Source organism: Dendrobates tinctorius, unplaced genomic scaffold (genome assembly GCF_039654945.1).
Source record: "Dendrobates tinctorius isolate UK_male_01 unplaced genomic scaffold, ASM3965494v1 ptg000046l, whole genome shotgun sequence".
In the NCBI taxonomy this organism is placed as follows: domain Eukaryota; kingdom Metazoa; phylum Chordata; class Amphibia; order Anura; family Dendrobatidae; genus Dendrobates; species Dendrobates tinctorius.
In genome coordinates this window covers 74,074,277-74,087,585 of record NW_027361714.1, presented here as the reverse complement: position 1 = coordinate 74,087,585, position 13,309 = coordinate 74,074,277, and the positions used below count along the sequence as shown (strand labels likewise).

Here is a 13,309-nt window from a genome sequence, read left to right as displayed (position 1 = left end):
CTGGTAGTGAGATCAGGAGACACCTTCAAACAGTGTGGAGTGTGGACATGTCGGCAATACAGGGATGCAGGGCCAGTACACAATTTAAAGAGTCGGAGCTGTCTTCTAGGCAGTAGACGGAGGGGAGGCCTGCAGCTGCTGCTGGAGGAACGGCCCGGGAGGCATTTGCTCCTCTGCTCCCTGGCCCAGCCCTCCCCTGTGCAAATTTAAAAAAATAATGACAGTGTTTTCCTCCCTATGTCAGTCACAGTGCTATTTAAATACAGTAATTTGCCAACTTTAACCCCTTCACCCCGAACCTGTTTTTACCTTCATGACCAGGCCAAATTTTACAGTTCTGACCACTGTCACTTCATGTGATAACAACTCTGAAACACTTCAACGGATCCCACTGATTCTGAGAGAGCTTTCTTTGTGACATATTGTACTTCATGATTGTGGTAAAAAAAAAAAAAAAAATAACTGATATGACTTGCGTTTGTGAAAAAACAGAAATTTGGTGAAAATTTTGAAAATCTTGCAATTTTCAAACCTTTAAATTTTTATGCCCTCAAAGCAGAGACATGTGTCACACAAAAAGTTAAACATTTCTCACATTAAAGCATAAATTACCAGTTCAAAATATAACAGTACCGACTAATATACTCACTCCATTGCACAATTCTAAAAAGAGGAGAACCTGAGTCATTATATATTTAAGATATAATTTTACTCATACAAAATTCCCCTGAGGAAGCGACAGGAACGCTCTGGACTGGACAGGAGTCACTTTTAAATGGGTAGTTAACTCTTTGATTTAATTATTATTCATATGTCATAACGTATGCCGATGTTATCTTATACTTATTTGGGCTAATGATAAGCATGGTGGTTATTGGATGGATTCCTCTGGTCCTCCCTTTCCATTGTTGAGGGGTTGGTTGGTTTTGATCACTTTTTGTCTCACATGTGGCCATACATCACACTTTTTTGAAGCGGTATTGCGTTATTTAAATCCTGTTTCCAGCCTTCGGCCACCATTGTCACCTATGTGGGTCACCACTCTTCTGTTAATCCATACATACTTTTACAATGGTTAAAGTGTACTTTTAGACTGAAATTGAATTTTGTATGAATAAAATTATATCTTAAATATACAATGTCTGAGGTTCTTCTCTTTTTTCGAACATTTCTCACATGTCTACTTTACATCAGCACAATTTTGGAAACATACTATTTTTTTGTGAGGAAGTTATAAGGGTTAAAACTTGACAGGTAATTTCTCATTTTTACAACAAAATTAGCAAAACCATTTTTTTTTATTTTTTTTTTAGGGACCACATCACCTTTGAAGCCACTTTGAGGGGCCTATACGACAGAAAATACCCAAAAACACCACCATTCTAAAAACTGCACCCCTCAAGGTGTTCAAAACGACATTCAAAATGTTTATCAACCCTTCAGATGCTTCACAGGAATTAATGGATGTGGAAGGAAAACAAACTTAAGTGTTTTTTTTTTTTTTTTTTAAATTCCACAACAATTTTGGGGTCCATTTTCTCCTGAGCTCGCTGATACCCCATATGTGAGGGGAAAACCAGAGTTTGGGTGCATGGCACGGTTCGAAAAGGAAGAAGCACCATTTGACTTTTCGAATGTAAAATTTGCTGGAATAATCAGCGGATGCCATGTCACTTTTGGAAAGCCTCTGATGTGCCTAAATAATGGAAACTCTCCACAAGTGACACCATTTCGGAAACTAGACCCCTCAAGGAACTTATCTAGATGTGTTGTGAGCACCTTGAACCCCCAGGTGCTTCACAGAAGATTAGAACGTCAAGCCATGCACATAAAGAAATCACATTTTTCCACAAAAAATGATTTATTTTTTTTTAGCCCCAAATTTTGCATTTTCGCCAGGGTAACAAGAGAAATTGCACCATACAATTTTCTGTGCAATTTCTCCCGAATACACAAATACCTAATATGTGGACGAAAACTACTCTAGTTAGAGGATGTCATGTTACGTTTGGAAAGCCACTCATATGCCTAAATAGTGGAAACCCCCCAAAAAGTGACCCTATTTTTAAAACTAGACCCCTCAATGAATTTATCTAGAAGTGTTGTGAGCACCTTGAACAGACCGGTGCTTCAAAGAATTTTGCAACGTTGATCTATGAAAATGAAAAAAATATATATTATATTTTTGCCATAAAAATTTTGTATTTGGCTCAAATTTTTTTCATTTTCACAAGGATAGGAGAAAATGGACTCCACGACGTGTTGTGCAATTTCTTAGGAGTACGCCAATACACCATATGTGGTCGAAAATTACTTTCGAGGCACAGTGCAAAGCTCAGAAGTGAAGAAGCGCCATATTGGAGTTCAGACTTTGCTGAACTAGTTTGAGGGTGCCATGTCACATTGGCAGTGTCCCTGAGGTGCAAGAACAAAACAAACACCCATAAGAGACCCCATTTTACAAACTACACCTCTCAATGAATTCTTCTACAAGTGCAGTGATAATACTGACACCACCGGTGGGTCACAGAATTTCATACCATTGGGCAGTAAAGAGAAAAATAATTACATTTTCACCACCAAAATATTGTTTTAGCTCCAGATTTTACATTTTCACACTGGAAAAAGGGTAAAGCACCAACATTTGTCCCACAACTGCTGAATGTAGAAATACCCTATACGTAGCTGTACGGTACTGTTAGTTATACGGTGAGACTCGGGAGGGACGGTGCGCTAATGGCCTCAAGCAGGGCATATTTTCCTAAAATAGTTTGCAGACTCCATATATAAAGCCCACAAGTGCTAGAAGAGCAGAATCTCCCCTCTAATGACCCCATATAGGAAATTATACCCATTTGGGAATTTATCTACAGGTGTATGGACAATTTTGAATCAATGGGTGTTTTCCAGAAACAAGAAGTAGTGGATGTTGCTGAGTGAAAATTCCAAACTGCCGTTGTACTGACCAGTACGTTGTGCCCAGCTCAACCACCTCTCGTCGCTACAGAAATGCCAAAAATGTGGATGCTAACTGCTGTTTAGGCACACTGTGGGGCTCAAAAGTGAAGGGGCATTTGTATTTTGGAACGCAGAATTTACTGAGTTTTTGGGGGCAAGGAGTCATTTTGCTTTCCCAGAGCCTTTGTATTTCGAGTAATGTGGAAGCCACATATTACTTCCGCAGAGGATGGACCTGAGTGGGGACTAGCTTTATTGTGGATTGAGTTGAACTTTTGTTGGGAACATTTTACGCAACATTTGGGATCACAGTTATCCAGCCCTCTACGCTGAGCTGTTATTTTGGGGTTTCCATCTAAATCTCCGAGTGACGCATTTCAGCTAAAAGCCCCGAGGGTGCCACTTACTCTAATGAGGCATAAGAGTTACTCCGGACTCTACGTGACCTAGGTTCAACATTAGCCTTTTTTTCAGAAGTGCACAAAACTGTGGCGGACCACGCTTTTATGCATGCCTAAAAAGATGGACACCACCGGATCACAGTCAGACGGTGTCCACAGTGCCTCCATCTGCTTAATTATAGGGAATCTTCCACCGGTGATTCTGTCTGAATCAGGTACTCTAAAGATGTACATGGAAACCCGGGGCAAGCGCTCAAAGAAGAGTGCAGAATAAATGTGAGCTGAGCCACACTGCAATCTTTGGGAGGAAGAGTGAATAAATCACCAGCAGGTGAATAATTGGTTCTCTTTTTTTAAGCAGTTTCTTGTGTGGTATAAGTGACTAGACAATTTTAATTGTTCGGGTTGGTGCAATTACAGCGATACCAGATTGATTTAATTTTTTTTTTTTATTTTTGCTGCTGTCACAAACTAGTTCTTGCATTCCCATATTTTGAGAGTTATAATTTTTCCATATATCAGCTGACTGACTCACGTGATGGCTTGTTTTTTGCCAGGACGAGTTGACATTTTTATTGGTACCATTTTTTTTAATCACTTTCTATTCCGATTTTTGGAAGGCAGAATGAACAAAAAACAGTAATTCAGGAATTGTTTTATTTTTTTTATGCCATTCTATGTGTGGTAAAATTGATAAGGCAGTTTAATTCTTCAGGTCAGTAAAATTACTACATGCGCATGCATTCCCATAGACAGTAATGCGTTTTTTTTTACGCACTCATCCGCATGACTGCGCATATTTGACGAATTTTTGCCGCTTCCAAAAATGCAACATGTTGCGTTCGCCGGACCCATCCGCACACCGAAAAAACGACGCATGCGAACTGATACAAACGCATGCCTCTGCATACACCATGTTAAAGATAGGTACAAATGACATTCTGATTGCTGCGGATGAAACGCTGCGCACACAGACGCAAATGTGAAACCAACCTAAAAGGTGTATCGGCGGTTGTTAAGGGGTTAAGAGTACAGGCATGCAAAAAAAATTAAGAAAACATTAGGGATTCCACTTTTTTGCTGTTACCATTATGTTATTGGGCCACGCAGAGTAATGGAAGTTATGATCACAGAAATATACTAGAAAATTAATTGCCCTTTGGAGCAAATGTCCCTAGTGAGGACGTACCTTTTCTCCGAGCTCTTCGGAACTTTACAGCAGCAAGATTGATCAGGTTCATCCCATACAAGTTGTAGTCAATGAAGAGCTGCAGAAGATAGGGGACGTGGGCTTCGTGGGGCTGATAGCACTTATTCATCACAGCTCCACCTTGCAACAATTCACTCACTCTGAGAAATAAAAAGGAACATGCTTGAGTTAGCAATTCTGATAAATTTGACAATTTTAACCTCACTACAGCACATTCTATATATAATTAAAAAGAAAAAAAATGTTATTGCTGATAATATTTGGCCTGTAAAGGATCTACAAGTAGATAAAAAGCAGTATGAATGATAGTAAATGTACCCAGAAATTATTATCGTAATGTATTTGTGGAAAATTTTTCAAAGACAAAAGTGTACATATGTTCTCCCATAAAAAATTGGATGTGAGTTTTTTTTCTATGTAGTCAAGCAAACTGGAATTCTACTTGAATCTTACCAAAATATGCAAGTGCTAAAATACAGATTTTTTTTGTGATACGCTTCAGTCACCAGTCTGATAAAATTGCATCCTGGGCTGTTGTGACATTATCATTTTATGACCTTTGACCCGCTTGCGCAGCACTCTCCCAGACTGAAATTTCTAAAGTAGCGGGCACCATCAAATATTAATGGGATCACGTAATGCATACTAAATAGACATGACCAACCAAGAAAAAAGTTATGCATGAAACAGATCACCAAAAAAAATATAAAATTTTAAATAATTTTGTAAACAAACAGAATATACCGTATATACTCGTGTATAAGCTCCACCGATTATGCCCCCATATGCTGCTCCATAGATTATGCCCCCATATGCTTCTCCATAGTTTATGCCCCCATATGCTTCTTCATAGGTTATGCCCCCATATGCTGCCAAAAAAAAAATTCCACACTCGCCTCTCCTGGGTCCATCGCCGCTGTCTGCTGCTTCTTGTGTCACTGACTGTTCAGCCAGCAGATTGGCGGCGCACACTAACCACATCACCGCGCCTCCTGCTGCCTAAACGTCACTGACACAGGATGCAGCAGAGACAGCGGTGAGCAGCAATGGACCGGGGGACAGGTGAATATCGCTATACTCACCCATCCTGCCGCGGTCTCTGCAGCCTCTTCTCCACAACCTCGCTTCTCCACTGTCTCCCTTCCTGTCTTCAGCGGTCAGGTGGTACCACTCATTACACTCATGAATATGCGCATATTCATGAGTGTAATGAGCGGTACCACCTGACCGCTGAAGACAGGAAGGGAGACAGTGGAGAAGCGAGGCTGCAGAGACCGCGGCGGCAGGACAGGGAAGTATGATCTCTGACACCCCCGCTTCCTCTCCCCCGCTGACCCCAGGTATATGACCCGTGTATAAGCCGAGAGGGGGACTTTCAGCCCAAAAAAATGGGCTGAAAATCTCGGCTTCTACACGAGTATATACGGTAGATTAAAAACACTTAAAGCGAACCTGTCAGCTGTTTTGGCCGCTATGAGATGCGGCCACAGCCTTTCATGGCTTATCTACAGCATTCTATAATTCAATAGTGAGGGCCGATGGGTGTCCCTCCTGCTTGCTTCATGGCTCCCCGGCATCGCGCTCCTGCGAAGGCGTACTTCTCTGCCCTGTTGAGGGCAGAGCAAAGTACTGTAGTGCGCAGGTGCCAGGAAAGGTCAGAGAAACTCAGCGCCTGCGCACTGGGGGAGTATACAGTTAGGTCCATATATATTTGGACAGAGACAACATTTTTCTCATTTCGGTTCTAGACATTACCACAATGAATTTTAAACAAAACAATTCAGATGCAGTTGAAGTTCAGACTTTCAGCTTTCATTTGAGGGTATCCACATTAAAATTGGATGAAGGGTTTAAGAGTTTTAGCTCCTTAACAGGGATATGGTACCCACAGCCTGGAGGAGAGTCTCTCCTCCTCCACCCCCTTGGTACCATCCGCAAATGTTCTGCTTACTTTTCGCATGGTGGGCACAGCCACATGTGGAAAGTAAGGAGAACAATGCATTCCTATGTGGGCGGAATCGCAGCGATTCTGCAAAATTAATGAGCATGCGGAATCCCATTAGCATAGCATTGCGGAATCCCATAGGATTGCATGGGATGCTGTTTTTTTTGCGGCAAAATCGCGTGTTAAAAACCGCCGCGAAAACACGAAAAAAAACGCAACGTGTGAACGCAGCCTTACCCATAATTATGGTATGGTCTAATAGCCATGGGCTTTAAGTGTTTTTAATCTTTCTTCTGCTTGTTTAAATGATTAATAAAAATGTATATTACTTTTGGTAATCCCTGGTTTTTTTCTTGGTTGAACTCTCCCAGACCTCATAAGATCCGGAAGCTCAGTATGATAGGACTTCTGTGCAAGTGACGAAGATCAGAAGATCCAAGGACCGGACAGTTACGGTAACTATGACGAACCAGAGAGGAGTGTATACTTTTTTTTTATTCATTCCATTTTAGGTTTATTATGCCTGGAGAAACCCCAGAGCATAAGGTACATTGAACTCACACAGAATAACTTCACCACGCATCGAATTTCCCGGGAAAATCCACTTGAACAAGCTAATATGAATGTGAATTTTGCAGGATCCGCTAATCTGTAAAAAACTGCATTTTCAGGAACTAAACCGTAACAATACACTACAACAATACAACAGTCACAAAACTCCATAATAATTCACCCAGTTTCAGAGTAACCTTTTGACAGTTCATTGTTACAGAAAACGGTCCCAAAACAGAGTTTGTGGCATCTTAAGCTACTGAGCTTTTCAACATTGCAGGATCCGCTAATCTGTAAAACTGCATTTTCAGGAACTAAACCGTAACAATACACTACAACAATACAACTGTCACAAACTCCATAATAATTCACCCATTTTCAGAGAAACCTTTTGACAGTTCATTGTTACAGAAAATGGTCCCAAAACAGAGTTTGTGGCATCTTAAGCTACTGAGCTTTTCAAACATAGAAATGCAGCTGCTTTTCCACCACAGAGAAAGCAGAACAACTGCAGTAAACCATGCCTGACAACTTGTTTGACTCCGGTTTTTTTTTTTTAATTTTTCCTGGGAAAATAAATAAATTGTGGCTTGCAAAGTGCGCTGGATTTTTTTGTTTTTATATACCACGTCCCTTTTCCCAGCCATGCCTTCATCACATGAACATGACAATTCCTTCAGGAGTCCAGGAGATCTGCTCTACTTCCTGGAAGTCCTGGGACAGTTGTCAAATATGTATTGGCACATTTTACCATTAATAAGTATCAGTGTGTGTTACTAAAAAGAAAACAAATACACAGACATATACACACAATCAGCATAAAAGAGTACATACAAGTAGATTTGTCAGAAAATATTTAGTATCTCTCAGACTTAATATTTTCTATGACATACCATACTACAAAATTCTCACACAAATGTCAACCATTGAATGGAAACAAGATTTGTTAGATTTCACGTTCAAAAAAGTAATTTTCCTAATTGAGGCTGTGTGCCCACGTAGCGTTTTTTAACCGTTTCTGCAGCACTTTTAGACAAGCGTTTCTGCTGCAGAAACACTTAAGAAAAGCATCCAATGGATTTGCAATGAAAAACACACATGTTGTGCTAATGGTGCGTTTTTAACCTCTGCGGAAACGCTTAGCGTTTAAAAACGCAGCATGTTCATTAATTTTGCGGAATCGCACACGATTCTGCATACCATCAATTATATGGGCAAAAACGCTTAGGAAAACGCATGCAAAAACGCTTGACAAACGCTTACAAAAGCGCATCAAAAACCGCATGCGTTTTCCCGGGAGCAGGGTGTGCGATTCTGCTCAGGTATATTCTGCATGAGAATCGCTACGTGGGCACATAGCCTAACGGATCCAAGACCATGTTGCAAATATTATTATACCCCAATGAAAGTCTTAGGAACAAAGCTAAAGTTTAGACAATCAAATTCTATTTAACAAGAATTCAATCACCAGTTGACAATAAAAGAAAGAAAACCCTTTCTCATTTTATGCGGTCAACAATGGCACCACATGGAAAAGAAATGACAAGACCGGAGGAAGAAAATTTCTTTACACAAGAAAGTTGGAGGCTACAAAAATAGAAGCAAAGCATTACTTAAAATACTGCAGCAAAAGTAATAACAAAATGTAACAAAGATAGAACGGCACTCATCTCACAAAGATGTCCATGTCCACCTAACCAGAAGCATCTTCTGATGAGAAGGGTTGAATAAAATTGGCAAGCAAGTTCAATGCAGCTAGCCAAACTGAGCCAAATTGAGATTAGTGTTTCCTGTGACACAATAAGATGCAACAATGCAGTTTTCGGAATTAGAAAGTCAAAGAGGGGCAAGTGCTTCCCATGAAACAATGTGCTGTACACTGCAGAGGAATGGTATGCATGGGTGTGGTCCACAAAGGAAGCCTCTCCTACAGCCCATGCACACAAAAAATGCCTACATTTTGCAGGGGTACATGCTGAAAAATATGGAGACTGAGAATCTTTACATTGGAGTGGTAAGACCAAGACAAAAGGTTTTTGGAACTGATGGCTTAAACATTTTATGGCCTTGTAAAGGTGAGGCGTACAAAGAAAAATGCATGGTGCAAATAGTGAAACATGGTAGTGGCAGTGTCCTTATGTACTGCTAGAATCGAAGAGCTGCATTTCATTGATATACAGTGGGGAAAATAAATATTTGATACACTGCTGATTTTTCCACCCACAAATAGAGAGGTCTGTAATTTTTATCGTAGGTACACTTGAACTGTGAGAGACAGAATACAAAAAAAAATAAATGAATAAATAATCCAGAAAATCACATTGTATGATTTTTACATAATTAGTTTGCATTTTATTGCATGAACTAAGTATTGGCACTGCACGAATCACAGCTGTCACAATGGGTGTGGTGATGGTGACGTCACCTCGCCGGGTCATTTCTAGTGCGTGTAGGGGGAGCGTATTTCAGATTGTTGGTGACGTCTGTTTTTCTTTGTAAAATACAAAAAAAAAAAAAAGAATTATTTGCATTGAGTAAATTTTTAGTGAGTCCATTAGGAGCGCGTACTCTCCATTGTTAGTGATGGCCGTTTCTCTTTTGCAAAAAAAAAAAGAACAGTTAGCGCCGGGTAAATTTAGTGAATGTCTCTAACTTTTCTTTTACAGCTGATGTTTCTTTTCATTTTTTTTGTTCTAAGCGTTTCTAGGATTTTTTTTCTCTACTTTTTATAACTGGTACAAGCCCCACACATTACACGTGTAAAAGCACCACTTAGGCTGGTTTCACATTAGCGTATCTGTGCGCAGCGTATGATCCACATGAGTCACCCGTACATATATTTAACATTGTGTATGCAGGGAAATGCGTTTGCATCAGTTCGTATGCATGCGTTGTTTTGCGGTGTGCGGCAGTGTCCGGCGAACGCAATATGATGCATTTTTTGAGGCGTCAATTATCCGCACTCATGCGGATGAGTGCGTCAAAACAATGCATTACTGTCTATGGGAACGCACTGGTACACAAGGGCATGCGTTCGAAACACATATGTACTTCAGAATGAGCAGGACCAGGAAGTGATTTCACCACCTGCTAATTTCCAGCTGTGTAAAAGAAAGTGTGGACACTGCAAGGCCATTACTCTCCAGACTCTGGATGTGAGCACAAGACTGTCTATGTAAGTATAGAAGCTTTGAAAATGTCTGTGTCTGCAGTCTGTACTCTGTACTAATTTTTTTTCTGTTCCTTGTAGACTGGTTGCTGCTCCGGTCCCGGACTACTGTTGTGTGTTGCTTCTCCTGTCCAGGGTTTCTCTGTTCAGGTGGTGTGGTATTGGCCCTTCAGTTCGTGTCCAGGATTTCTCCGTATCGAGGTGGTGTGGTATTGGCCCATCAGTTCTCCTGTTCAGGAGATCTCCGTCCAGGTGTTGTGCTGCTGTCCCGATGCTGTGCTGCCTGACTGCTGCGCTGTTGGACTACTGCCTGTAATGTAAGTATTGGTGTCCATTGTGCTTTCAATTTTTTTTTTGTTTGGCTCTTAACAAGTTTAATTTTTCTTCTCTGTTCTTTTCTGTAGTGTTTCACTTGACTGCTGCCTGCTATTCCAACATGTCCTCCAGTGAAGCTTCCCAGAGTGGACATGACACTGCTTATGTAATCACATTTGATATACTGATTGGTATGCATTGACTGGTAATACTATACGTGTGGTAAATCATGTATTTTCTTTACAGGTACCTTCCAGTGCGGAAAAGCAGGAGCAGTAGAGTGGAAATGAATCTTCCCAGGGTCGTCGGCCTCAAGTTTCTGAGGAGGAAAGACGGGGTGTAAGTAGTCTTTCCATTATCAGAGTTGCAATTGAATATGTTTTCAGTTTTACTTACAAATTCTTTTTTTATTGATCTATAGGTTCCACAACGAGAGGAAGGCAAACCAGAGATGGATAACGACCAACTCATTCAATCTGTAGCAAGAGCGAGCAGCGTTGTGGGACCCCCGTGGTCGTAATCATTCAGACTCAGCATTGATTCGACGACTCTGGGAAGAAGTGGCAAAATCGCTGCTGGCTGATTGGGACCGTGCCACGCCACATGCCAGAAAGGATTTTCATAAGTACTGTAATGTGGTCCAACGCGGCATTGAACCTGGTAATGTAGGTGCATTGTTTTACAATTTTTTCCTTTTTTACCCCTTCACAGTGAAGAGAATAAAAGTCCATTGGCGTTCGATGAAGGATCGCTTCAATAAGGACATGAGAGAGGAGATTCGGGTTCAAAGTGGTGCTTTTCCAACGCTCAGAAAACATAAATACCATCGTCTACTTTCGTTTGGTCAGCGAACTTGAGCATCTTTTGCGTGGTCTTACCATTATATAAACAATATCTTTTTGTTTACTATTGTTTTTCATTTATTTTCCACACAGAACCTGGAGCAGCACAACACAACCTGGATCGCCCTCAGTTGGAGCGGCCCATCATAAACCAGCCAATGAACAGGCCCAATTCCAATCATCCACCAGCGATTGAGCAACCAGGCTGGCTTCACAGGCTGGGGAACTGGCAGCCGGTCCATCTAGTTATCCCCTTTCCCAGCCCTCTGCCACTGGTTTTGTTGCGTCTTCTCGTCAGCGGAAGAGGGCCTGGGAGAGGCCAGTCATGCCAGAGTTTCTTCACTTAGGCTCAATCTTCCGGGATGGGATGAAGGCGGTTTTAGAAAGACTGGATAGTGGGGGTTCACTCAGGTGTACACACTTTTCCAGGAAGTCCACAGACGCCTTAACCGCCTGGAAGCCGACCTTCAGAGACAGGCGCAACATTTTTTTTCATCAATAGAGTGGTGCGTGTCGGAAAACCTACCGCCTGATCTCCAGCTAAACGTAATGCAGGCCTGCCAGGCTGCTTACAGCCAGGCATTGCAGCAGTCCCGATATCAGCAGCAAGCACAAACTGTGTTTCCTACAGGTCAACAAGGGCCAGCACAGCAGCAGTGGCAGAATCCTCCAGCACCAATCTAAACATCTCAAGGACTTGGATACACGTCTGCTCAACAAACGATAACAGCGCAAGTGACCTATCCACCACCACCGCTGGACATTAAGACTGTTCCTACAGTACCCAGCTACACCATGCAGCCGAGTGCAGCAGCCATGCAGGCTTCAACTTCCACCGAGCAGCTGAGTGCAGCACCCCAGGAACAGGAAAAACAAAATGCCGTGGAACCAGCAAAACAGCCAGGAAAAGAAAAGCTGTCAAGAAACATTACCCACCACCTCCAGCCTCACCTCCTAATGTGTCTCTGTTTCCAAGTATGTCCCCACCTTCCCTTGGTTCTCTCCCTTCCAATGTGTCAATCCCTTCCAATTTGTATTCCACTCCTATGGGTGTCCACTTCCCCCAATGTTATATTTCCTGCCAATATATCTGACCCAATCCTCCAATTAACTGCCACTTCCCCTTTAACTACTTCCACAACCACTCCTAGCCAATCACAGCCTGACACGCCACAGGTCCACAATATCACACCAACGGGAAGACCCCGAAACTAAACCTCATTTTTTTTTTTATTTATGTTAAAAACAATGTTTAATTTATTTTTGTTAATAAAAATTCTTTTTTTTCACAATCCCTGTCTCCGTGTTTTCTTTATCTCTTTATTTAAACGTGTGTGTATTGTTGAGTGAAGTATTACTGTGTGTCCTGCCTGGTGATGGATCCTCGGACACATTGCAACAAGTCATCGAAGCTCTGTTACGACATTCTCGTGTACTCGAACAACTTCTCAGGGTTTTTACGCAGCTCTGTGTACAACGAGTGCTCGGCTCCACGTCTCTCTCGGAATTCAACGATGGGGTGTTGCAAATAGCGACGACATCTTCTCCGTCTTCCTTTTCTTCTTTCTTCTTCTCAAGCCGCAGCAAAGGCAACAACCAATTTCAATGACAAATCAAGATTAAGAATGAGGCTGTGTGCACACGCTGCGGAAAAGGTGCGGATTCATCCGCGCGGATTTTGTAAAATCCGCAGGTGAAACCGCAGGTCAAAATACCTGCGGTTTTACCTGCGGATTGCTCTGCGGTTTTGCCCTGCGGTTTTTCATCTCCTCAATGGAGGAGATGGCAAACCGCAGGAGAATCCGCAGAAAGAATTGACATGTCAATTCTTTCTGCGGATTGAAAACCGCAGATAATCCGCGCGGAAAATTCCGCACCGTCTGCACTGCGGTTTTTGATTCCCATAGGGAATCATTG

General features: G+C 41.8%; 1 protein-coding gene across 2 annotated transcripts in view; it reads right to left on the bottom strand.

Moving 5' to 3' along the window:
- The window catches only part of REV3L (REV3 like, DNA directed polymerase zeta catalytic subunit), a 266,105-nt gene that overhangs the window by 132,851 nt on the left and 119,945 nt on the right, over nucleotides 1–13,309 (bottom strand). For both annotated transcript variants that reach the window (XM_073575998.1, XM_073575999.1), the window contains exon 4: nucleotides 4,549–4,709. In XM_073575998.1, coding sequence (XP_073432099.1) covers nucleotides 4,549–4,709 — 161 coding nt within the window. The remainder of the gene's footprint in view (nucleotides 1–4,548; nucleotides 4,710–13,309) is intronic.